At 40.9% G+C, this 27570-nt stretch overlaps 2 protein-coding genes across 2 annotated transcripts in view; one reads left to right on the top strand and one right to left on the bottom strand.

Annotated features, from left to right (window-relative positions):
• Positions 1-5331: 5331 nt before the first annotated feature.
• LOC129817473 (sterile alpha motif domain-containing protein 12-like) lies at positions 5332-10210 on the bottom strand. Its single transcript, XM_055872746.1, has 5 exons — positions 10023-10210; positions 9354-9397; positions 7791-7935; positions 7055-7192; positions 5332-6264 (listed from the first exon to the last, which is right to left on the bottom strand). The coding sequence occupies exons 3-5, from the start codon at positions 7909-7911 to the stop codon at positions 6248-6250; spliced, it is 276 nt and encodes a 91-aa protein (XP_055728721.1). The 5' UTR covers positions 7912-7935; positions 9354-9397; positions 10023-10210; the 3' UTR covers positions 5332-6247.
• Positions 10211-12697: 2487 nt separating this feature from the next.
• The window catches only part of LOC129817472 (scavenger receptor class A member 5-like), a 66099-nt gene continuing 51226 nt past the window's right edge, over positions 12698-27570 (top strand). Inside the window, exons 1-3 of the mRNA XM_055872745.1 lie at positions 12698-13295; positions 15953-16071; positions 19660-19791. Coding sequence (XP_055728720.1) covers positions 15960-16071; positions 19660-19791 — 244 coding nt within the window. The 5' untranslated portion in view covers positions 12698-13295; positions 15953-15959. The remainder of the gene's footprint in view (positions 13296-15952; positions 16072-19659; positions 19792-27570) is intronic.

Genomic DNA, 27570 nt, shown 5'->3' with positions numbered 1-27570 from the left:
ATATGTTCTACTCATGCCCTAAGCTATTGGAGTATTAATCATCCTTTTTTACTACTCCATCCAAAGTTCTCGATATCAACCTGCAGCCTTCTCCTTTGATAGCTATATTTGGAGATCCATCTGTGCTGCCCACTCTTATCAAAAGTAAAGCAGTTGTTTGTTGTAGCGTTTGCTTCGCTCACAGATTTTATATTTAATTGGAAATCCTCCAAACCAACCACAGTATCATCCTGGTTGAAAGACCTACAGCAATGTATTTTCTTCAATTACAAAAATGAGAGGATGCACTGATAACCTTTTCTTGAGATGACAACCTTGAATTTCCTTTTTTGACCACTTACCCTCTGTCACGTTCCTGATCTATTTTCTGTTAGTTTGTTATATGTGTTAGTTGGTCAGGACGTGAGTTTGGGTGGGCATTCTATGTTTTCTGTTTCTGTGTTGGTTTATTGGGTTGCCTGGTATGGCTCTTAATTAGAGGCAGGTGTTTGGCGTTCCTCTAATTAAGAGTCATATTTAGGTAGGCGTTGTCACAGTGTTCGTCTTCCGTGTTTGTGTTTGTACACCACCCGGGACTGTTTACGGTTTGTTCGGTTTGTGTAGCCTATGTTCCTATTCATGCGTTTTCCTTGTTTTATGTAAGTACGTCGTCTAGGTCTGTCTACACCGTTTGTTATTTTTGTTAGTTTATACAAGTTCGTGTTTCGATAATAAAATATGTCTTTTCACTACGCTGCGCCTTGGTTCCCTCAATACTCCTCCTCTTCAGATGGAGAGGAGGAGGACTGCCGTTACACCCTCCATTGATGAGGATTAACAACTTGGACCAACACGGAGAGTGAGGTATGGGATGTTGTGATTTGTTTTTATATTATTTTCATATTGTTTGTGCTCTTTTTCTTTTGATTGTTTGTTTCTTGGTTGGTCTTGTTCTAATAAAAACAATAAAACATTATACAGTTGAAGTCGGAAGTTTACATAGACCTTAGCCAAATAGATTTAAACTCAGTTTATCACAATTCCTGACATTTAATCCTAGTAGAAATTCCCTGTTTTAGGTCTGTTCAGATCACCACTTTATTTTAAGAATGTGAAATGTCAGAATAATAGAGGGAATTACTTATTTCAGCTTTTATTTCTTCCATCACATTCCCAGTGGGTCAGAGGTTTACATACACTCAATTCGTATTTGGTAGCATTGTCTTTAAATTGTTTAACTTGGGTCAAACGTTTCGGGTAGACTTCCACAGGCTTCCCACAATAAATTGGGTGAATTATGCCCATTCCTTTTGACAGAGCTGGTGTAACTGAGTCAGGTTTGTAGGCCTCCTTGCTCGCACACGCTTTTTCAGTTCTGCCCACAAATTTTCTATATGATTGAGGTCAGGGCTTTGTGATGGCCACTCCAATACCTTGACTTTGTTGTCCTTAAGCCATTTTGCCACAACTTTGGAGGTATGCTTGGGGTCATTTTCCATTTGGAAGACCCACGCACCTCTACAACATGATGCTGCCACCCCCGTGCTTCACGGTTGGGATGGTGTTCTTCGGCTTGCAAGCCTCCGCCTTTTTCCTCCAAACATAAAGATGGTCATTATGACCAGAGGACATTTCTCCAAAAAGTACAATCTTTGTCCCCATATGCAGTTGCAAACCGTAGTCTTGATTTTTTATGGCGGTTTTGGAGCAGTCTTCTTCCTTGCTGAGCGGCCTTTCAGGTTATGTCGATATACAGGACTCGTTTTACTGTGGATATAGATACTTTTGTACCTGTTTCCTCCAGCATCTTCACAATGTCCTTTGCTGTTGTTCTGGGATTGATTTGTACTTTTCGCACCAAAGTACATTCATCTCTAAGAGACAGAACACGTCTCCTTCCTGAGCGGTATGACGGCTGCCTGGTCCCATGGTGTTTATACTTGCGTACTATTGTTTGTACAGATGAACGTGGTAGATTCAGGCGTTTGGAAATTGCTCCCAAGGATGAACCAGACTTCTGGAGGTCTACAATTTTTTTCTGAGGTCTTGGCTGATTTCTTTTGATTTTCCCATGATGTCAAGCAGAGGCACTGAGTTTGAAGGTTGGCCTTGAAATACATCCACAGGTACACCTCCAGTTGACTCAAATTATGTCAATTAGCCTATCAGAAGCTTCTAAAGCCATGACATAATTTTCTGTAATTTTCCAAGCTGTTTAAACGCACATTCAACTTAGTGTATGTGAACTTCTGACTCCCTGGAATTGTGATACAGTGAAATATTCTTTCTGTAAACAAAAATTACTTGTGTCATGCACAAAGTAGATGTCCTAACCGACTTGCCAAAACTATAGTTTGTTAACAAGAAATTTGTGGAGTGGTTGAAAAACACATTTTAATGACTCCAACCTAAGTGTATGTAAACTTCTGACTTCAACTGTATATTTGCACGTACAGTTTGTCAATAATTGTAAATTGTTTCCCCTAAAATGTCCATTGAGAAAAAAAATATTTCTGAAAATGATTTCACTCAGGCTCTATGGGTTGTTATCTTGTGATTGTATGGTGTGACTAACACATTGGTCACCAATGTCAGCATTATCTCTTTGCCATAAAACACATCAGCAGGGAACAGATGAAATCACCTACATACAACAGCTTCCTGGCATGGCCTCTTCAACCTCAATATCACTTCCAGGACTGTTTCCACTGTTTATTCTCTCTAATCCAAAAAATGTATGCATCTCATGCCCTGCCACTAACTAATTTCTATATCAGAATGTATTGATCCTTTTCTTGCAGTTGCAGCTATGAATAATTTACAAGACAGTGACAAACAGTCTGCAGTGGCGTCAGATGGATGCACTGCTGGTTGGCTATGGCTGGCGGGGGATAGGGATGGGATGTACTACCATTTCTATAAATGCAAACACAGCAAACAGGGAGCGAAGGGAAAAATGCAGAGTTGTGCTGAAAGTGACGAGGTTCAGCCCCTCACAGGCAGCAAATAATTTAATTGCAAGGGATATGTCATTACTTTGTCTGTGGTTTTTCCTCACACACTTTCAAAGACAAGGGAACCAATTGGTTCATTATTCTGAAAGGAGCCCTGTCATCCTTTCCCCAGTCTAAAGTCTCCCCAACCCCTGGCTGCCTGTCTGTGTGACCGATAGGCATAAGTAGTGTCATTAGAGTAAGAGCAATGTCTGTCAGGCTGAGATTTAAGGCCCACCTCTTCGCTGGACCTCCCCAGGTATCCCATTAGAAACGCATCTCTAAGGCGATGTGCTGACCCAATGCAGTCATGATCAACATGCACAAAGACCTATAATGGCACTCCTCAGATGGTCTGTCCGTCTCAGTGTGGCAGAAGACATTCTGCGAGTTGTATGCTCTGCCGTGCAGCCATGCTACAGTACATCGCCTGAATTAAGCTTGTTACCTGAGCAATAAGATCATGTCATGAATTTAAGATAGGAAATACATATATTTGTAGCTGGATAATGAAGAATCAGTAAGTTATAACCCTTACTTGACACCTGGTTCGAGTAAACCTTGTTAAACGTTCAACTAAAATGAGAATCAGAAAGTCATGTGAAAAGTTCAACCAACCCTTAATAATTAAGTAGTTGCTAAAAAGCTTCCCTCTTTTATCTGCTGCCTACATTAATGATTGATTCAGCGGTGCAGACAATAGACTGGAGATGCATTATGTCTTGGCAGAAGAAAGTATAGATTTTAGCCAACAGTGTCTATTAGATATGGAATATAACACAGACCACAGACTCCACCATAGGAGGTTGGTGGCACCTTCATTTGATACGAGCCCGTGTGGTAATGGCTGGAGCGGAATCAGTGAAATGGTATCAAATACTTGGTTTCCTTGTGTTTGATGCCATTCCATTCGCTGCGTTCCAGCCATTATTATTAGCCGCCCTCCCCTCAGCAGCCTCCACTGGACTCCACGTTAACAAAACCCTGATTGCATTCTTGAACTGAAATTTGAGTGAAATATAAACAAGACAAAGAGGTTACAGAAACCCCCCCTAACTTATTGGAACAATATTTTGGCCAGGAAATTTTACTGAGTCTAGTTACAATAAAACTGTTACTACCGAGAATGTATCTTGCTGTTTGTTAGCTCCACTTAGCAGTCCATTGTAGTCCTTTCTCTTTGTTCAACCCATCATTTGTTGCATGCCAAACAACACAAAGTTCGGTTCCATGTTTCTTTTTTTCTCTCCATCTCTTTGGGTCAAAGGCACGATTTGCTAACCTTTGGAATATTCGGGAAGCCCTCACTGTCATATATGATTAAGTGTCTCTCCCCGAGGTATATTTACATTTAACGTGAGTCAGCGCTTTCCTGATGCACCATCGCCCTGAATGGAGGAAATCAAATGCCATGCATCTCTGAGGGACATTAATCAGCCTGTCTAATTTGGTGTGCCCCCCACTGGGACCCTAGAGCCACAGGCTCAGCACTTGCTAATGTCCATGGAAGGTGAGGAAATGTAAACAGTCCTTTTATGGGGCACATCAGATTCAGCATGCCAGGCCTGGGCTGGGCTTTTCAGGAGCTGGATTACTGAACAAAGAAAAAAAGTAATGTTCCCCTAGAGGTGTTACTTTCACTGAGCAATGTGTTTTTGCTTGCTTTCGGCTGTCCTCTGTTTTCTGGCTGCCCTTTAAAAGTAGGAGGAGATTTAAAGTTTGGGTTGTCTGACAAGTGTGTGGTGAAGTGGGAAGATGTATCGTGACGAGTCATGTAATAGAGACAAATGGACATTGTCTGAGGGCACCAGTGTGTCTCTCAAGATTTAGGCCACTGGCTGATTCTACACATTGATTTTTATATAATTATCAGCGAAGACAATTATTTCAAATGAACAATGATCAGATTTGGTCTTCATTAGCAAATATGAGGTGTCAGGTCAGACTCATGCACTAAATAGTGTTCATCCACAGATTTACCCACTAAACACCCGTGTGACATTTCATCCTCATCTCTTCACTGGAACAACTTGTTTCTCTCCTGTGTTCTAGGCTGGATAGCAAATGGATGTCTAAACATAGCGTTTCCTGTTTATGAAAACATTACACTATAATACAAGTATAGTGGTTTGGAGTTAAACTGCATTGCATGCTTTGCTAAGGTACTGTTTGAGCTTCAGATTTGACAGTCCTGCAGTTTTTCATGTACATGTAGTGTCTAATGAAACGTGCAGAACCTTAGGGATGCACTAAAATACTTCAAACTGGAGCAAACAAACGTTATCATTATACAATGGACAGGACATTTAAGTCTGGGGAGGAATTTCTCTGAGGAAGGAGGATTTGAAACATAAAAAGATTTAGTATTTGCAAACATAGCACTTTTATTTGCTCCACTTAATATGCAAAACTGTTATCTCTGAGTAATTTAAGCAAGCACATGATTACAGAATGAACTGTTTATATGAATATGTTCTAGGAGCAAATAAAATAGGATATATCTGCATAGAGTACATTCCTAGCTGGGTAGTCATACTGGAGGGATTCTATACGTAGTTGTGTTCCATTTAAAGATTTGCTAGACATTGCATTGTATTTGACAGACAGAAAAACTCTACTGACATCTTACAAACATGAGGTGTGGAGCAACAAAAGCTAAATAAAGACGAGTTTCAGTCAGAGGACACAACATTCCTACTCCAACATAAAACTATATAAGCAAATACATAAAACTTTAAAGCCATTTTGTCTCTGCCAGAAACTTCCCATTAAATGATCCCTATTATGTTCCCTGTGTAGGGCCTAATAGGTTTGAGCAGCATTTGGGTTGTTATCTAAATTATGGCCATGTGTCCCTGCATTAAACTCAGGACTAATTTACTTACTCTCCATTCTAATTCACACAGGGTCTCCTGAGAGTAATATAACAGGCCATTAGCTAGCCAAATCACTGCTGGGTACGGGATGGCAACATTTAGTCCAGATGAGGGATGCACTGTATCCCCTGTTCAAGTGGGGAATGATGTTCTCCCTCTGCAATAGCTGCCACATAGTGTATTGAGTATTGTGAAAAATAAGACCACAAGAGCAGCGCAGAGCGAGGGGCAAGGGCTTGATTCACAGACGTGTCAGTAAAACTACAACCATGCCAAAACCAATCTGGCAGCCTTCTTCAGGTCAATGACTACTGAAGGCAAATGTATTTTTTCTTCTCTAGTCCTCCACACCGTAGATGGACTAAATAATGATATCTCAGGCCTCTTCTTCTGTTATAGTCATGAAGAGAAACACTCTAGAGAATGAGAGATAAAAATACATTTGGTTAAAAATGCATTTGAAATATGCAAGCATACGTACCACATAGAACAAAGACCATTGTGAACTTATTTTATCTATATTTTGAACTTGAATTTATTTAACCTATAGCTATCTTGTATCCATGCCAAACAAAGCCAATTTAATTATTTTATTTTCAGTTCAGTTGAATAGTACTGTTCATCAGAGGCTTTCACCTCTCTCTCTTCTCATTCGATGCCAATCTATTCTTGGCAGGTGTCTCTAAGCTAGTCCTCTTGCTGAAATACATGTCTGTCAATCACGTTGGCTGATAATGCAACCTCGTATGAGTCACTTTGGGTATATAGGCTACACTCTTCCAAAAAGGTTCCTAAAGGGTTCTTCAGCTGTCCCCATAGGATAACCTTTTTTGGTTCCACGGAGAACCCTTTTTGGTTTCATGTAGAACCTTTTTGGGTTCCATGTAGAATCCTCTGTGGAAAGGGTCCTACATGGAACTTAAAGGGTTTTTACCTGGAACCAAAAAGGGTTCCTCAAAGGGTTCTCCTATGGGGACAGCTAAAGAAACATTTTAGGTCCTAGATAGCACCCTTTTTCTAAGAGTGTACAAGTGAACTCCTGAAGCCATCTAAGAGGACACAGTAGATGTCTGTCCCTTTCTGATGCAGTTTTAGACAATAAAGTAAAGTTAGGTCTTCACCAGAGAAGAAGTCGTTGATATAGGCTACAACTGAATTCCTGATAAAGTTTAAAAGGAGACGGTAGAATGGATGTTTGTTCCTCACCAGAGAAGATGTCGTTAAGGTTCTCAAGTTCCTCCTGGACCCTGAGGAGAAGAATGTCCAGTATGATCTCCTGAAGATGCTCCACCTCCACCCCCATCCTCTCCAACTGGTGTTCACCCATCCTCAGCAGAGCTCGGCCTGGGGAGGGACAGAGCAAGAAGGCAAGAGAGGTGGTGAGGGGAGGCTACTATAGAAGGAAGCAAAATGATGCCAGTCAAATAAGTCAAATAAGGCTGGTAGCATGGATTTCAAATTGAATAGATTTCATATGACATGATGAACTTGAATTATGTATCAAATTCCATTCCTAAATTAACTTGAATTCAAATGCACTTAGCCCACGGTGGGCAAAACTTCTGTTCCAGGATCTAAGCCTTAGGACACAAGGTTTTATTACTCATACAGTTGTTTTTACTGCATGTTTTTGACAAGGTTTTACTGATGCAACATTACAACAGTACTGACACTGTGAATGAGCTGTGTGGTTTGTAGAGGGTTAACAGTAACTGGGAAGATTAATGTTCCATGTCATTATGTGGGGTTCAGAACTCTCTGCAGGCATCTGTTACTTATACAGTACAGGGCTGAAGTAAGTCTGGGATAAAATATCACATATATTCACTTTTTTTACAATAATAGCAGTCTATTAATGATAACTGATGTACAGGAATATACTGTAGGTTGTTTTGTACTAAGGCAAGATTTGGTAAGTAGAAGAGCTACTGAAGATAGCTACCGGATATGTCATGCTTGAAGATGGCTAGTTGGAGGACACTCTTTTGGTAGGGGTACTGCTCCTTGACCCAATCAAACACATCCACCACGGTCCAGAGGGAGACCCTTTTGGGGAGGCTCATTCTGGCGTTATTATCTGGGCTGCACTGCATATGTCAGGGAAGGAGAAAGTCATAAGTATCTAGTATATATCTGAGACTATGCATCCCTTACTTATATACATTTCTCAAAAAGTAGCAATGACAATTTGAAGTTGATTAATTATGCAATATCTTTGGGGAAAAAGCAGAATACTGCAGTCGTTAATGTTATGAGATGGTTGCTTTTGTATGTCAACTTCATTATAGTACTATTTCCTCAGCCATATCCCTGGGGTTAGGCCAGTAACTTTTATAGAGCTGCATCAATGTTTATTTGGCCTTTACATGCTGTGGGGCACTGTCTTGTTTTTGCCATGTTGGAAATATAGGAATGTTTTACTGATTTAATGAAGAGACTAATCTATGATGTTGGCAGGAACGAGCTCCCATATGAGTAATTACTGGACAGCCAGACGAGACAGTGAGAAACCTTTCATTAAGAGGACAGGAAAAGCAGGAAACCTCTCCACTTGTATATTAGTAAATATTTTACTTGTCTTTTCCTACTAGTGCTGTCTTTGCTGATAACTTAATTACTACAACTGATATGTCGTTGTCTCACCTAGCTATCTTGAGATGAATGCACTAAATGTAAGTTGCTCTGGATGAGAGCATCTGCTAAATGACTAAAATGTAAATGTCTGTTTTTACTGCCTATGCAAAGAAAGCTGTAAACACTGTATGAAATGTTGCAGTAGGATCTGTTCCCAAGAGCTAGGGGCTGTGGGATTAGACTTTGACATCTGTACACAAACCACACCACAACATCATGTATGAAACATAATCTCATCAGAGAAACACCTTTATCAGTCTTGCTGCTTTCCAGAAGAATTGCATCACCATCTTCCTGATCAAACCCACATGAAACCACATACTCTGACCCAGTGCATTTCTGACTGGTGTGTGTAATTCAATGTTTAGTGTGATTCAAAGATAAAGTTGAGAGTATTCAATTCCTTACAATACATCCTGGATTGATCACATGACACTGGAGAGACAAGATCTAAGCAGTGAAAAAGACATACTGTGCATATTGACCATTACTCCCTATCCCAAACCCCCCCCCCCCTGGGCAGAGAGTTCCCTTCTGTTTGTTTTCACAAACTCTTGGAGACCTCGGACCTGACGGAGTATGAGGCAACAAGGTTTAGAGTAAATGTCACTGAGGTTTAAGACTCAGACCTAATCAAATATTACATCAAAGTTTTAGAGTAAAGTGCTGCGGGCCTAAAATGTTCTAGGAAAAAGGTTCAACAAACATTGTATGGTGCGTGGAATAAAGATAGAACGAGACAGCAAGATAAAAGGGAAGGAAAAGGAGAGAGGAAGTTGATAAATCTCTCTGAGAGGAGGTCATCATAGTAAAGTGCATAGGTGCACCTTGCTCAGCTAATAAATCAAACTTGCCAAGTAATTTAACATACCTTCAACAGCTGTTGTTTGCAGGCCTACTCATGTTTTGCTGGACCTGGGTAAACAATAAGTGTATATCTTATAGTCAGAAACATGGGCCCAACGTGACAAATACACCATCTTGTGGTGATATACAATACCACAGAACATACTAACTTCCCATATTCTAGTACTCATGGTCATTTCAATGACATACTGTATAACCTTTAAAATTCTACACTGGTATACATTGAATTAATGATATAACTTTATTCCAGGTATGGTTGTAATTTTGATTTAAATTTTGCTGCACACCATACTGTATGCTAGTCAGTACAGTAATAGTAGCCTATTACATTCACAGGAAGTGTACTGCACTGAGGGAAATCTGTTGATAAAGACAGACAAAGGGACAGAAAACGGTTGAAACTAATTGGTAGCCTATTATATTGTAACTATGTATTTACTAGTACTAATACTATAAACTGTACTGTAAATGCTACCACGTCGCATTTGTAAGTAACGTTAAGCCTAGCGCATGTACGGCAAACTTTTGTAGTCCTTGTTATTTCCTGCCTTCGTATTATTCACTTATATGCGCTAGACTTGACATTCATGATAGTAAAGTAACGTTAATAGTTATTGTAGTGTTTAATCAAGTACAGTTAATCGTTTTATCGGTACTCATATCAGCCTCTTACCTGTCCCATTGTGCCCAACCCTTCCTGTCTCTGAGTCAGCCAAGCCAGCGTGCTGCGGTGGCTGTGGGCTAGTGCTGGTTCGGTGCACAGCTGTCTGGAGGAATAACCACTACTCGAGGGCTCCCTCGTGTGGAAGGAACTCTTCCTAAAAGGTGATCTTGGACCACAGCCATTATCATCCAAATAAAATCATATTTCATGCAGAGGAAATAAAGGTATTTCATGACGACCATGCTTCATTTAGGCTATGTATCTACTCGGCCTACAGAGTCATGTTTACAGCACAAACATAAAGACATTAACATTAGGCAATTTTATCTCTTTTGATGGCTTTCAAAAAGAATAGTTCATTATTTTTCTTCAGAAATGATAGACCTATCCAGTTGCTATTTTAACATGTAAATCTTGGTGGGGCAAAAAATATATATATATTTTTTTAACGCATGCCAGCAAACCCATTACACAACACAACACTAAGCAATACATTAATTGCACTATAATGGTGACAAACGGTGCCCACACACTGTTAGGGCCTACATAAAGCTGTCCCAACAGCAGAGTCCCAACACCTTACCAGTGCTACACCTGGCTATCAGCAGAGCCATGTCTGGCAGCCAAACCGTTCATTCAGCCTCATTTACTGCATTTTAAAAAACATAGCTGATATGGCTGATTTGCCAAAACAAACGTTGTTTCTACTGACAATTGAGATGTACAAACTATGGCATAAGGGGACGACGAGTGGGTAAGAGGCAATCGTAATTTCAATTAAGATATTAATGAGCGAGCTAGGACGGACATAGTCAATATAACTATTTGTTCAGCATTTTTGAAATGTACAGCAACAGAATTCAGAACATGGGCCATTCTTACAGTGTTCTCCCTGTACACCAAGTCAGAACCGTAGGATAAATAAAGGGGGCATATAAGCAGACAATGAAATCTCTTACAATATTTGATGATTAGATTTCTATAAAACAGGCTATAGGCTACATGTGCACCACCAAGTCAGAACAGTAGTCAATAAAATAAAATCACGTCCGGTTGTGATACAGCTTGGAATTGAACCAGGGTCTGTAGTGGCACCTCTAGCACAGGGATGCCGTGCCTTAGACTGCTGCGCCACTCAAGAGGGGAAAGGGAACCAAATTATTAGGGTGAGGCACATGGGCTATTAACAGCTTACTACACAACATACACTTAGTATTACTTTCTTAGCTACAGTATACACATCTCCCTGGCATATTACATCATTTATACAGCAGCATAAAATACATTTTTGGACTCACCTTTTTGTGCTGTGCTCATTTTAATAGGAAGGTAGCCGGTGGTCCTTTGTGGGCAAATTCTGTCATCAAACTTTGTCATCAAAGTCTGGCCTTTGAAAAAAACAAAGTTGAATCATGATGACGTCAGTGATCTTCAGGTCGGAGCTCTAGAAAGAGGCCCGAGTTCCCGACTTGAAATTCTGAGTTGGGTGACTGTTCAAAACTTATTTTTACAGTCAGAGCAAATTTTTTCAGAGTTCCCAGTTGTCTTGAACTCACTGAAATCAGATTTCCCAGTTCTGAGTTTCCAGTTGTTTTGAGCGTGGCAGAAGTCATGCTGGATTGACACCATGAACAATGTTGAATGTTTATCCTGTTAAGGTTGGACAAGAGACCCTTACACCCAGACTTGGGACCACACACACACTTCACTGAATAGCAGGCTAGTGATTGCTTAGCAATGCTTGCAGTTAGCCACTGATTCCTTCCAAACCACTCATTGTTGAATTTGCGATTTCTAACTTATTGTGTAATCTTAATGTCCAATGGCCGATGAGCACCGATACGTTTTATCTATCATTTCTCTTCATATGACAAGGATTAAAAAGGATTTGCCAGTAGATTGTCGACTTGATTCATGATGATGACTGCTAGCTAAGTTTTTGAAAGTATGATGTTGACATGATCAGTCCAATCAAAGCTGCTGTAGATATAATGTGATTTGATGTCATTTTTATCTGTGGCCAATAACCTTGAGCTTTCTTGGATGGGCACTTCTAATGTAACTCTATGGCAGCACCCAAAGGGCTTGAATTTTCTATCTCTACCCTTAGATTTGACGTGGTGTCCCTACGAGTGACAGAACACTGAGCCAATCACAGCGCAACTGGAGAACATTACCAACCCTTACCTCCATATTTCCGCTGGCTGCACCACCACCACAGAAAGGACTGATAGGTTGAAACATCTGCATTCTGAAGCAGCCTTACTCAAGAAAGCAAAAAAGAGACCAAGTTTGTATGCAGCTTTAAAAAAAAAGATTGTTTGCAAACTGATATGTGACACTTATAAATGCCAAAATAACATGCAAAACAGCCCCCCCCCCCCCTCCCCCAATAAAAACTGTTTGGACACATACTGTGCTCATTCCAGGGTTTTTCTTTAAAAAATATATTTATACATTGTAGAATAATAGTGAAGACATCAAGACTATGAAATAACACGTATGGAATCATATAGTAACCAAAAAAGTGTTGAACAAATCTAAATTGATTTTATATTTGAGATTCTTCAAAGTAGCCACCCTTTGCCTTGATGACAGCTTTGCACTCTCTTTTTTTTTGCTAGAAAGGTGGAGCTCGAAATAACGGGTCGCCACTGGACCTATCTATAATATATGTTGTTTATGAGGAATTAGTATAGGAGGGTAGTTTGGAGCTTGCAAGAAAGGCATTTCACTGTTCGAGTGCACGTGACATTACAACTTTAAACTAGTATTTATATAAGATCTGTAGATGGAATGCACCTTTTCTGTAATGTACCATGCTTAAATGCTCAGAGGAGGGCGTATTTGTTCAAAAATCTGTACAAAAGTTTTACCACGGTACATAATTTATACTGGACGCTGCCCTGCCCCAGGCGTATAAGTACAGCAACTAGATACTATATATAGAATGAGGTAAGAATGCATCTAGTCAGAGTTGTCCAGGCAGGGGTATTAGCCACATCGTAGTCTCCATGCCTACACTTTTAAAAAGGGATTAATTCACCCGAGCATCACAGACTGGCTGGTGCACGGATCTCCACTGGCTGGTGCACGGATCTCCACGCTGCGCTTATCTAGCTACTGAGAGAGTGAGACTTCAGTTAACTGTTTTATGTTTATTGGAAACGTTAAAGGAAACGTTTATTGAGATGCCACTGGGAAAACATGCACCCTTTTTAAATTGAAATTAGAGATGAGACATTTGCATCTGTTATACTTTTTAGTCACAACTTTGACAAGGTGAGTGACAAACTTTTCAAAATTTTGCGTCAATTTGTGTAGTCTAGTTTTGTTACCTGTTATGTGTTCATTTGAAGACATCAACAAAGTGAACCTGAAACGCATTTATCCCCGAAAACCTTTTACATTCACTTGATTATGTCCATAGATAAATCATGTTCAGTATTTTTGCATCATGACCTTGAAATTGCACAAAAAAACAAGACAATTCTGTTTAATGAAATTTGAATTCCCACAAATAGAAATTAGATAGCCCCAAATAATGTAGCAATAATATAATTCAGATGTCATTATGGAGACGCTACAGGTGATCACCTGTAGCGTCTCCATAATGACATCTGAATTATATTATGGCCATATTATTTTACATCTGTGCTCTGGTATTCAATTTAACCTCAAAGAAACGAGTCTGTTCCTTGTTGACTTAATGCCAAGAAAATGTATATCCAAAAGTTTTTGGTTTTATATTTCTCTACTCATGGGTGAAGTGTCCGCGCGTTTAATTAACTGGGAAATGGGTTAATTCCACACGGATGGATGGATACGGGATGTCTCTCTGAGACCACACCGCTGAGCTCTGCTGACATGTACATTCACTCCACAGAGAGGCCACTCAGCTGTGAGGTACGCGACTGGCCACTGGACATTTCAATTGTTTTCTCTCCTTTAGATTCGGTCACCATCCATGTGTGCACGTTCTCAGTGTGTCTAGTCTATGTCTATTCAGACGTCCCTGGTTGGCAGAGAGAAGGCAAACATTACTATGGCATAGTCACAAATCACAGTGTGGGCTTTTTTGTCACAATGATGGATGGAGGGCTTTATCCTCTCCCTTTGCCTAGAGACTTTATTTTTCATGATACACAAAGAAGTTCCTCATGGAGATTGGACATGCTCATGTGTTTGTTCCTGTATCTGAGGAGACATCACATGGCTCACTCATTGCCAGGTAGAGCAGTACCATGGAAGACTTGTACTGTAGCTTCCAATTCCAAAGGAAATATGTCTGGAGCCTACCACTTCCCTGCCTCCATGGAAAAACACAGTGGTGTGTGAGAGATGGCAGGATGGCTTCCTGAGCATTGGTAGGGATGTACTTTCTCAGGAGTTTGCATTGGGTGACTATGATCAGCGGTGGTGATCACATACAAGGTTTCCTAGCAGCCTGGTTCGGTAATAGCTGTGTCTGCCCGAAAATGTCAACTGACACTCCCGCTGCTTAATGAAAAAGTCCAGATTGAGCTCCTTTTAATGACCTGGTTCAACAGTCCCACATCCGTCTCTGTATTTCACATTATATTCTCTATTACACGGTTAATATTGACCTATTCCCAACTGATGTCCAAACTACACTGTTTTCTACTATACTATAAAAGGTACATGCACTTTAATCCCACATCTATGAGATTATTCGTTTTTTTATAAGGGTCTAATTTCTTGCCTGCTGCTACTGGTTCATATTGTAAGGGGAGGGGTCCATAGGTCTGCCTGAGCTGTGGCCTAGGAATGTGGGGGAGCATCACTCTCTCTCTCACACAGCTGTTCAGCTAGGAATGTTTACTGTCAGCCATTTTATCTCTTTCTCACTCATAGACCACAGTCAGATTTATGGCACTAGATGGCAGCACAGGAGGCTTTGGATTCTCTATATTCTTGTCATGGATTAATATAATTCAATCCATGCCACTTGCATTATGTTAGAGGCTCTGCTGTCTGCTTTAAAGAGAAAAGTTATGAGTTTGGTTTTGGTTTTGTATTCCATGCTGAGAAGATAATAAGGTAATAGATCGGTAAGAATACTTGTGGAGCTTTGCCCTCTTGAATAATGTGTAGTAGTCTGAGAGACAGGGGATACAGTTCTTGACCTATGACCCTACCTCCACACTTCAACTTCAAATTAATAATGAATGCCTCGACACTGACAGGCAGCCACATTAGTAGTCTGGTAATGATTTAAAATTTAGGATTTGAAATTGACACTCAGTCATGCCTCATAAGAAACAGATCAGATAGACTCAATATTATAAAAAATACTGGGAAGAAATACAGCTTGATAGAATGGGGGGTGGTTTGCATTACATTTTGGGCTGTAATTATATGTGCCACAACAAATGTGCTATAACAAATTGACAAATACTTACATGCATATACAGAACTCATATGGTTGTCTTTGTAAGAATATGTCGAAGATAAATACACAACGCAGAGACAAGAGTACGAGAATAGAACTAACGATCAATGGAAATTAGGTTTTATTCTGTAATAGGAAGTTATTGATCAATGGTTCAGAGACATGGGAGGAATATGTCTTCTGAAATAGGATACTTGTTATTTGGTCATGGGCTAGTTTTATTGCAAGGAGTTCTAATTGGTCAACCACAGGCTAGGGCTGGGTTATAAAACTACATGCTGTCCCTTTGTTCTGTGGAGAGAGATTCACTGGAGAGAACCACAGGAGAGAATCACTGTGAGAGCATCACCAAGGACAGGGGAGAATGACCATCTAACCCCCCGTATGATTTGTCCTCTTTGAATAAACCTATTTTCCTCCCCCTGATTTGCTTTGGAGTTTGTGTTACTGAAGAATAACATACATTGCTAACATCTTACATATTGCTTTGGTGACATGAAAATAATCTGTTTTGTCCTCCCTACAGTTCCTGAATGGAGAATAAGGCCATGTACCTGAGTACATATGAAGAGAGGGAGAACGGATCCTTCTATGAGGAGGGCTACGATGGCAGAAACCTATCAAAGCTCAACCTGTGTGAAGACGGTAAAGAAGCCATGTCCCTTCTTATCCTGTATAAATCCTTCCCCTTGACCTTTCACACGTTTGCCCAGAGACTTATAATCACCATCACACATTCACACACACAGCATACCATCAGCACGTCGTGCTTTTTCACCACTCACTGGGTAAGGGAAATCTGCAGACCCCAGGAGTCAGATTTCCCTTTCTCTTTTATTTGCAGTTACAAGCATACCTCTAAAAGGCCATGACCAAATCGGGTCAAATCGTCTTTGAATTCTGCCATTGATGTAAGAACTCATTTTGTGCCTCCATATGTGATGTGCTCATATTTCAGCTCATGGAGTGATGCAAGCAGAGTCCCTTTGACCAAACTTGGTCATGGCCTTTTTAGAGGATATGCTTGTAACTGCAAAGGTAAATATAGGAAATCTGACTCCTGGGGTCTGCCGAGTTCTCTCACCCAGCGAGCGGTCAATAAACACTAAGTGCTGATAGTATGTTGTGTGTGTGAATGTGTGAGGGTGTTGGGCTTGGTCAGGTGCAGTTGAACAAATCAACTGTACAGTGTTCACAAGTTAGGACCTCCGGCATGCCACCGCTGGTGGGAAATGCTTATCAAGCCTTAACAGTGAATTGGTACAAATTCAGTTGGCCTCTACTTGTCCAACTCAACTAATCTGTCCCTAAGCTGCCAAGCATACTCACTGTAAACATTCAAGGATCCTGTTGCCATCACACAACCTATAAAAAAAGCCAGGCTGAACATGCAGCCACATGCAGCCACATTAACTTGTGTTCTTTGGTGTTGTGTCCAATGTATTACAGCGTCTATGTCTTAATGTTGCAGGAATTTTTAAACGTAGAAGTTCTGTTCTGCTCCATCTCTATAAATATTAATTCTCTCATTGCCTGATGTCACCTTGTGTTTAGACTTAATTGACCCCTACGAATGTCTAAGATAAGTAAATATTGTAATGTATATTTGCTATATCAGGGTGAATGGTAATGGGCTATATGTAATACATGACGCCATACAAAGCACCAGCGTTTTTCTGTGGAAGGTTTATTTACATGATTTCTTTTTCTTGTGATTTAGTAAGCAGACAAATTCAACTGAAAAATTTCAATTTACCCACCCTTTAACATTTGCATCCTGTAGCACAAACTCAAAAAAGTTCTGGGACAATGTAAAGTCCATGGAGAATAAGAGCACCTCCTCCCAGCTGCCCACTGCACTGAGGCTAGGAAACACTGTCACCAGCGATAAATCCACTATAATTGAGAATTTCAATAAGCATTTTTCTACGGCTGGCCATGATTTCCACCTGGCTACCCCTACCCCGGTCAACAGCCCTGCACTCCCCACAGCAAATCGCCCAAGCCTCCCCATTTCTCCTTCATCCAAATCCAGATAGCTGATGTTCTGAAAGAGCTACAAAATCTGGACCCCTACAAATCAGCCAGGCTAGACAATCTGGACCCTCTCTTTCTAAAATTATCTGCCAAAATTATTGCAACCCCTATTACTAGCCTATTCAACCTCTCTTTCGTATCGTCTGATATTATCAAAGACTGGAAAGCAACCGCGGTCATCCCCCCCTCTAAGGCCTTTGAAAGCCAAGTTAACAAACAGATCACCGACCATTTCGAATCCCACCGTTCCTTCTCCGCTATTCAATCTGGTTTCAGAGCTGGTCATGGGTGCACCTCAGCCATGCTCAAGGTCCTAAACGATATCATAACCGCCATCGATAAGAGACAATACTGTGCAGCCGTATTCAACGACCTGGCCAAGGCTTTCGACTCTGTCAATCACCACATTCTTATCGGCAGACTCAACAGTATTGGTTTCTCAAATGATTGCCTCACCTGGTTCACCAACTACTTCTCTGATAGAGTTCAGTGTGTCAAATCGGAGGTCCTGTTGTCCAGACCTCTGGCAGTCTCTATGGGGGTGCCACAGGGTTCAATTCTCGGGCCGACTCTTTTCTCTGTATACATCAATGATGTCGCTCTTGCTGCTGGTGATTCTCTGATCCACCTCTACGCAGACAACACCATTCTGTATACTTCTGGCCCTTCTTTGGACACTGTGTTAACTAACCTCCAGACGAGCTTCAATGCCATACAACTCTCCTTCCGTGGCCTCCAAATGCTCTTAAATGGAAGTAAAACTAAATGCATGCTCTTCAACCGATCGCTACCCGCACCTGCCCGCCCGTCCAGCATCACTACTCTGGACGGTTCTGACTTAGAATATGTGGACAACTACAAATACCTAGGTGTCTGATTAGACTGTAAACTCTCCTTCCAGACTCACATCAAACATCTCCAATCCAAAATTAAATCTAGAATCGGCTTCCTATTTCGCAACAAAGCATCCTTCACTCATGCTGCCAAACATACCCTCGTAAAACTGACCATCCTACCGATCCTTGACTTTGGCGATGTCATTTACAAAATAGTCTCCAACACTCTACTCAACAAATTGGATGCAGTCTATCACAGTGCCATCTGTTTTGTCACCAAAGCCCCATATTCTACCCACCACTGCGACCTGTATGCGCTCGTTGCCTGGCCCTCACTTCATACTCGTCACCAAACCCACTGTATTGGTACAATTGAAACCACCATGCTGTAGGGCTACAGAGCAAACTCAAGACTGTTTATGGGAAATAGGTTGAGGGCCTTGTCTTCTAGAGAAGTCTCCTCTGTGATTTCAGAGCTATATGCTCCACAGAGAGAAAGAGAGACAAGGAAGGATTGGGGAGACTACTCATTTTTAGTCTTGTGCTTGGGATTGCTTGCCAGGAGAACATAAAATGAAAGTGTGTAATACTTTCCCCTTGGTCTCTCTCAGGGCTTATGTCTCCTCGAAATAAGACAATGTGCTTCATGACCTAATAGCATTAGACACTTTGGAATTTATATCAGATTCCTATTGGACTGAGATCTTCTTTGCCTGAATAATGTCTTCTGTCACCCTACTTCTGGGCCTATTTGACCAGCGTTGAATGTTTCCTCAGCAACAACAGTTTAATCTAAACAGCTTCCTCACAAGCACATGACACATACACAAACTCCCAACTAGAATGCCACGATGACAGTTTTATGTTCAACCTGGACAGTGTGTTAAGGGGTTAAATTACCGATTGTAGCTATTATTGCTCTGTATCTGTGTGGCAGCCCTGTGATGTACAGCATGGTGCAGTGGCGACCAATAAATCTCAGGCCAAATGCCAGACATGCAGACTTTGTTTTGACTCTCATGCTGACTACAATATCAGCCCAGTGTAGAATCAAGGCTGCCAACTCGCTACGTCAGTACTAATAGAACAATAATACAATCATTTGGGGGGATTTTTAGCACTCATAAAGTCTATGTTATGAGAGATGGCCGCAACAATGCAACAAGTCATTCAGTTGACAGTCAGGCATGCATTTTTATGTAGGACCTTTTCATCACTGCAGAAGAATATTATCCTCATGACATTTTATCCTCATTTCATACAGCTTCTTTTATCCTCATGGCCCCTCAATTCAGACCCCCTCTAAGAGCCGTTGTATCCATCTTTGTCTTCCAATTCTAAAGATATGTTTTCTTTTCAGCTGTTTCTGCCAAGAGGAGAAGAAAGCCAGACAATTGCTGCAGCCACCTGAACTCCCTGTCTGCCATCAAGTATGCCATCGTGTCTCTATACATCTTGGTACTCCTGAGCATCTTTGGTCTCTGTTTAGCAGGTAGGTCAAGTCACTTGAGTTACAAAGCATGTTATTGCCAAGCTGTCTATCTAAGAGTTTATGTACACAAACCACATCAGCTCTATCTGGCTGGTTGAGTGAAATAAGATAAATACCTTATTGGACACTGTCAGTGTTTTTCCAGTTCCCAAGAGCTGTATATATAATGCTATTCTTTACATTTTTCTTTGTGGGATCAAATGTGATTGAACTCAACAACATACACTGTCTGAAGCGGGTATTCTGGTTGACTTAAAGTGAAAAACAGAATGAGTTGAGATGTGTTCAGTTCTTAAGTTTTTCAACTGAAATTTCAAATTGTTAGTCCATCTGGTTTCACTTGAGAACTCTGGTCTCCAGCCCTTTGCAACCAATGACATCAGTGATCCCACAAGATGAAGAATTAATGGGAAAACCTATGGCTACTGCCACATTAAAACAGTTAGTCTGTCTCAGGAAACACATAAGGATTGTGCTTTGCAATTGTACTTCACTTTAAACATAAGCAACTGCCTATTTCAGTTTATGGATTAAGAGACATTTTTGGTAATTTGAGAAAAGCCATTTCTTTGTACATTTGGAGAGTGTAGCTTGAGACCAATGAAAGCAGTAGGAAAAGCAGCTTTTGGTAAAATCAAACAGACTGTAGCTTTGATTGTCGACAGGCTGTCTTCCCAAACAATGGCATTGGCAAAGGCCTATAGAGTAGTTGTAACATTCTTGGAACAATACTTTTTTCTTAAGTCACCAACCCTGACATATGACTAAGGTTACCTGAGACATACTGTAATCCTCATCTTTAAAAGTTATGGTGCTGAAAGAGGGCTACACTTCCCTATGCTATTTCTCAGTCATGTACCTGCCTCAGTGCATTACTTATGTGACATTGTGGAAAGAGGCCATGTGGATGGATTTGGCATGCAGAGACTGACAGGAACGTGTTTCCAATACTCCACGGCCCCTGGAGGGACTCCACCATGGCCATCTTGGCTCTCACAGGGTCCGTGTGTGTGTGTTGTGTGTTGTGGTTGAGGAGAAACTGGACTCCCATCAGCACGTTTGAGAGAGCTCGCCCATGGTGCTGCCTGGCAGCTGAGGACCTTTCCTTCCACTCCTGTAAGTTGTGTCGTCAGGTAATGCAGTGCTGCACGGTCTGTAGCCAACCCTGAGAAACAGTGTCATTAATCAGTCTTGACAGAGCTGTGCCTAGAGCCTCTCCTCCTCACCTCCAGGCCTGGGTCTTTGTGTCTGGGGAGGGATGTCTATAACGTGACTTGCCAGGGTTAGAATCTATGCCCTGGTGACCTTTGGTGTATCAGACCTGGGAAACACCTTGGTGTTTTAGTTAGATGTGAGCAGCAGAACTAACATAAAGGGGAGTGATGTGGAGTCAATGTTAGGTCGGTCTTTCAAAACGAATACCATTCTGGGGGAAGTTTGAAGTTGGATTTATGGAAAGATTTTTTTGTTGTCGTTGTGTATCGCTGGCTTTGTGACACATGGCCATAATACATTTAAGCTAGAATCCTTAAAGCTGAAACTCACATGTTCGTTTGGGATATTACAACAAAGAAGTTACTGCAAACCAATGGCGTTCGGGGCCATTTAAGATGGAAGGAGGACGATCATTTCTTTATGAGTATAGCTTTTTTTCTATTACAGCATATTGGATGACTGACTGGGATGACTCCATTCACCCAGTTGAATGTCACATCGATAGGTTTAGGTTACTACATGACACAAACATGTTCCCTATACCCATCATGAGGTTGCTACAACCTAGCCTATGAATGAAAGTTTACAATGTAGGTGCAAACAGGTCGAGAGAAAGATTTGAGGTGACAGACAGTGACACATGGACAGAGTGACACATTCAATATTGCCTTGCACACTCTTGCCTACATGTAGCTGATCTTGGGTGTAATCATTAGTCCAACAGTTGCAAAAGTGAGTTTCTATTGGACAAATTCAGGTATGTTTTTCCCCGTTTCGTTTAATTTGCATCTTCGTTTAAGAAAGGTTTTTCAAAAGAATCGGCGGAATGAATATACTCCTGATCACTTTCATAGGCACATATAAACAGCTCATTGTATATATAATTCCTTCTCACATCTATGTGCTCTCCTCCTCTCACCTTTTCGCTTTGCTTATGGACTTCAGTGCACAACACATCACCTGTCTGTGACCAGGTGAAAAAAAACTTTCCAAGCCAAACCTTCATAAATGCTACACACAGCCTACATTGTTGTCACCATATTAGCTAAAGTAACATCAACGTCAACATAGCTAATAGAACTAACACGTTAGTAAACCTGCTACAATCATGCAGTGCAGTGTACAGCTAGTAAGCAGTTTAGCAGTTACTCCAGAGGGCCCCGGTGGTAAAACCAAAAGCTTACCTTGACTTGGAAGAGTTCCAGTGTTGGATAGTCATAGCCAGCTAGCTAACATAGCATCCCTCTGTTTGAGCTGGGTGTTTGAGTAGGCTAAACTAGCTAGCTGCGTTGGTTAGTTAAGTAAGTGAAAGTTAATTTTTTTCAACTAAATCTCTCCCTCTCTCTCTTGCTCCTCCATTTTTGAAGAAATTAAATTTGTTCAAAACTGCTCAACTATTGTCTTTCTCTCTCTTTGAGTCAACAACTCACCACATATTATGCACTGCGGTGCTAGCTAGCTGTAGCTTATGCTTTCAGTACTAGATTCATTCTCTGATCCTTTAATTGGGTGGACAACATGTCAGTTCATGCTGCAAGAGCTCTGATAGGTTGGAGAATGTCCTCCGGAAGTTGTCGTAATTACTGTGTACGTCTATGGAAGGGGGTGAGAACCATGAGTCTCCTAGGTTTGGTATTTAAGTCAATGTACCCAGAGGAGGACTGAAGCTAGTTGTCCTCTGGCTACACCATGGTACTATCCTACAGAGTACTGTTGAGGCTACTGTAGACCTTCATTGCAAAACAGTGTGTTTTAATCAATTATTTTGTGGCATATGAATATATTTTGTATAGTTGGATGGATAACTTTTTAAATGGATAACTTTTTAAATGTTTCACTCTTTTTATTTTTATGAAATTTACTGAGGAGGATGGTCCTCTCCTTCCTCCTCTGAGGAGCCAACCACTGCTGCAAATAGCAAACACAGTTCTCTCTCCTTGGACATCATTGCATGATCTCAGTGGTGATTTTAGCATGTAAATCTTGGTGGGGCAAAAAAGAAATTGGGATGCATGCCAGCAAAGCCACTACACAACACAACACTAAGCAATACATGAATTGCACTATAACGGTGACAAATGGTGCCCACAAACGGTTAGGGTCTACATAAAGCTGTCCCAACAGCAGAATCCCAACACCAGTTCCAACACCTTACCACTGCTACACCTGGCTATCAGCGGAGCCTTGTCTTGCAGTGAAACAGTTAATTCAGCCTCATTTACTGCCTTTAAAAAAAACATAGCTGATATGGCTGATTTGCTTAAACAAATGTGGTTTCTACTGACAATTGAGATATACAAACTATGGCATAAGGAGACGACGAGCGGATAAGAGGCAATCCGTAATTTCGATTAAGACATTAATGAGCGAGCGACGACGGACGTAGTCAATATAACTATTTGTTTTGCACTTTTGAAATGTACAGCAACAGAATTCAGAACATGTGCTGATCTTACAGCGTACTCCCTGTACACCAAGTCAGAACTATAGGATAAATAAAGGGGGCATATAAGCAGACAATGAAAGCTCTTACAATATTCAATGATTACATTTCTCTAAAAGGTTATAGGCTACATGTGCAGCAACACCGAGTCAGAACAGTAATGTTAGGAGAAATTAAGAAGTGAAAATAGACCAAATTGTAAGGGTGAGGCACATTGAACGCCGTTTGGGTCTTTGCGTGTCAAAAAAGATACACGTCACAGAACACTATTTGACGTGTTAAACAAGCTTTTAATTTGACACATCAAATAAACAGAATTCTATTACAGAATGTTGTGTGTGTGTGTAAGGACCAATCCTGGGAGACGAGAAGCAAGTACAGGGAGTGAACATTTAATGGATAATAGACAAGAAACAAACAAGAACAGCATCTGGACAGGGGAAAATGTAACAACATCAATGCTGACACAGGGAACAAACTGAGGAGCAGACAGATATAGAGGGGCAGTCAACAAAGTAAAGGAGTCCAGGTGAATCCAATGAGCGCTGATGCACGTAATGATGGTGACAGGTGTGCGTAATGAAGGGCAGCCTGGTGCCCTCGAGTGCCAGAGAGGGGAAGCGGGAGTAGGCGTGACAGTGTGCTGAATTTGCTCATGAAAGCCAAGCGCCACCACTACTATCAGTAGCACTGTCAAACCTGTACAAAAAAAGTTTTTTATAAATCACACACCGTACAATACCACATTGGTGAAAATAGACCAAATTATTAAGGTGAGGCACATGGGCTACTAATAGCTTACTAAACAACATACACTTAGTATTACCTTCTTAACTACAGTATACATATCTCCCTTGCATATTACATAATTTATGCAGCAGCATACAAGACATTTTTGGACTGACCTTGTGATCTGCTCACTTAAACAAGAAGGTGGCACGACGGTCCTTTGTGGGCAAATTTTGTCATCAAAGTCTGGTATTCTCTTGATTTATGCTGGGAACTTTGAAAAAAAAAAGCACACAGCCACTCTATTGAATAGCAGGCTAGTGGTTTCTTTGCAATAGTTGCAGTTAGCCACTGATTCCTTCCAAACGACTCATTGTTGAATTTGCGATTTCCAACTTGTTGTGTAATCTTTATGTCCAAAGGCCGATGAGCACCGATATGTTTTATCTATAATTTCTCTTCATTATTTCTCTTCATATGACAAGGATTAAAAAGGATTTGCCAGTAGATTGTCGACTTGATTCATGATGATGACTGCTAGCTAAGACTTTGAAAGACTTTGAAAGCCACTGTACATATAACGTCATTGACGTCATTTTATCTGTGGACAATGACCTTGAGCCTTCTTGGAAGGGCACTTGTAATATAACTCTATGGCAGGACCCAAAGTGCTTACATTTTGGATGTCTACCCTTACTAATGCCTCAAGCTTGGCGATGACGTAGTGTCCCCATGAGTGACAGAACATTGAGCCAATCATGGCGCAATGCTCCTATTTTCTGGTTTGCCCCACCACCACAGAAAGCACTGAACTAGGCTGAAACACCTGCATTTTGGAGCTGCCTTACACAACAACAAAAAAACAGACCATGTTTGCATGCGGCTTTATTAATTCAATTATATTTATTGATATGTGACACGTATAATGCCAAAATAGCATGCAAAGCAGGCAAGTCCACTCCCAAAATGTATATATATATATATGTGTGTGTCAGTGTTGCAGGTGAATGGAATGAAGCGGAGTCAGGCGCAGGACACAGGTATGAGTAAAGCCACGATCTTTACTCAACATCAACAATAATCCAACAAGGATAAACATAAACAATCCAGAACACGTACACGGAACCACTTGACAAACACAATCACGCACAAAACAAAATGGGAAGCCAGAGGGTTAAATAAGGAACATGATTATGGAATGTAAACCAGGTGTGTACAATGAAGACAAAACAAAACGAAAATTAAACATGGATCGGTGGTGACTAGACAGCCGGTGACGTCGACCGCCGAACGCCGCCCGAACAAGGAGAGGGACCAACTTCGGCGGAAGTCGTGACAATATGTATTTTTTGCTAAAAATGTGGGGCTCTGCCCCACCTGCCCTGAATGACAGATCCCCACTGCACGCTCTATAGAACAGCAAAATATGTACTGTGAAAAATTATTGGATGCTCCTTTTTTCCGTTTTCATCAACAAAACAAAAACAATAACAAAGCCACTGGAGGCAAACAGTGGCACTGTTTCCCCAAATGTGGATCCTTACTTTAAACCAATTTAGAATGAAACCGTTGTTGCCTAGATTGATTTGGAAAAATCTAGAGCATCTGAAAGGAATCAGGCTCTTGGTATCCATGGCTGACAAATTATACCCTAGTGACCAATTTAACATTAATAAAGTCATGTTTCACTGTTAGATTCTGGCTCGATAACCCAGAGAAAACATGCCGTGTTGGTCAGTAAACCACACCTCTGCATTATTAGTAATGAGGGAAGTTCCCGGACACAGACTTAAGCCCTGTTGGGTTGGTGAACAGCGGGAATCTAGATGATTAACTCTTTGTGTAATCTCTAGGGAATTTCACACATGCCTTTCCAACTCTTCCCATTAGGTCCATAATAACTGAAGTTCTGTAGGTGGATATGGGCCGAGGCAAAGCCAAGGCATTACTGCAGCCAACATGCAATACCATTGACATCATTTGAAAAGGAAGACGAAATCGTGGGAGACAAACACTGTCATGGAGGTATTTAGAAATGTATGGTTTAGCATAAAGCTAATTTAAAAAGTAATCAAACAGAGCTTTCAAATAGTCTCTGTGAAATGAAATGAGGATCATTCAAGAGGGTGAATGAGACTAACATAACAAAATGATTGCTGTGGAGGGGGACATTTTACAGGGACCCTGCCAAGTTTCCAGTGTGAACCAACACCCATCCATTTTTTAATCCACATTTGCTTTTCATTTGTGTCCATTTGTGAATATTTATGAGGTTTCCCTATATGACCTGGGCAGGGCTCTGCTTCAACCTCCTAGCCAGCACATTAAATATCCAGGCCTGACATCTGAACCTTTAATCCATGCTTTTGGATAGATAAGAGAGAGGGGTTATATCACTCCATATTTCAAGTAATTCAGATGTACTCGCTGACCCATGCTGAGAGATCACAGCTCTGTAAGGTCGGAGAAGGCACGGCATGAATACAGATCTGAACCCTGTGTTCCCGTATCAAAGGATGTTCTCAAACTTTCCATAGACCGACTGTATTGGTACACCTCTGTCCACGGAATGACTGTTGCAGCTGTTAAACAGTTGAACAATTTACATACAATCAAAGTCATCTGCTACTTAGTAGCATTAGTATAACTACACATTACTCTGACAATCACAATAACTATTACCCTACTACTCAGGAATTGAGATGGGATGGAAGAGCCGAGGACAGTAAGGAGGGAACAATGGAGAGAACAGAGAAAATAGAGATACAACAGTTAGATTAGCCTACATCTCAGAAGCTGAGCAGAACAGTGAATACACATCAAAGCACTCTATGTTTTATGGCTACTCGACCTCAGCACATGATGTTGAGAGTGTGTGAGAAGTGAGTTACCCTGCTAGTGTTTAGTTTCCAGTTCAAAACGAACTCCCAGTGGGAACTCCCTGATTATGTCTGGCTCTCTCAGCTGCCTGATAGGGCTTAACAGTGTTTCAGAGAGTGTTCCACTGAGTTTAACGAACTTTGGGATTCTTGCACTCAGTTATATAAATGCTGCTGTGTGCATGGAAAGCAATTGCACTTTTGATCGTCCATGTTTATGAGGACAATTCATGGACTTGTTTGGCCAATGTTTCTAGATGTGAAGGGACCGGTGCAGTGAAGAGGAAAAAATTTGCAAAAAATACAAATGTCACCCCAAAAGGAGGATGTCACTGAGAACATTTATTATTTTAATGAATCACTGTGCTCATTCCCACTGTCAAGAACTAACAGTGAAGAGAGACAGGTTACTATTCTAGGTACATAACTCGTGTAATTTTTTGAATCAGAATTTACTACTATTTCTATTTCAATAGCAAAACAAATTGCAGCTGCTTTAAAAAAAACTTGAGC

The sequence above is a fragment of the Salvelinus fontinalis genome, chromosome 20 (genome assembly GCF_029448725.1).
Source record: "Salvelinus fontinalis isolate EN_2023a chromosome 20, ASM2944872v1, whole genome shotgun sequence".
NCBI lineage: Eukaryota > Metazoa > Chordata > Actinopteri > Salmoniformes > Salmonidae > Salvelinus > Salvelinus fontinalis.
Note: the sequence above shows the minus strand (reverse complement) of the source record. Positions and strands in the feature narration are given on the sequence as shown.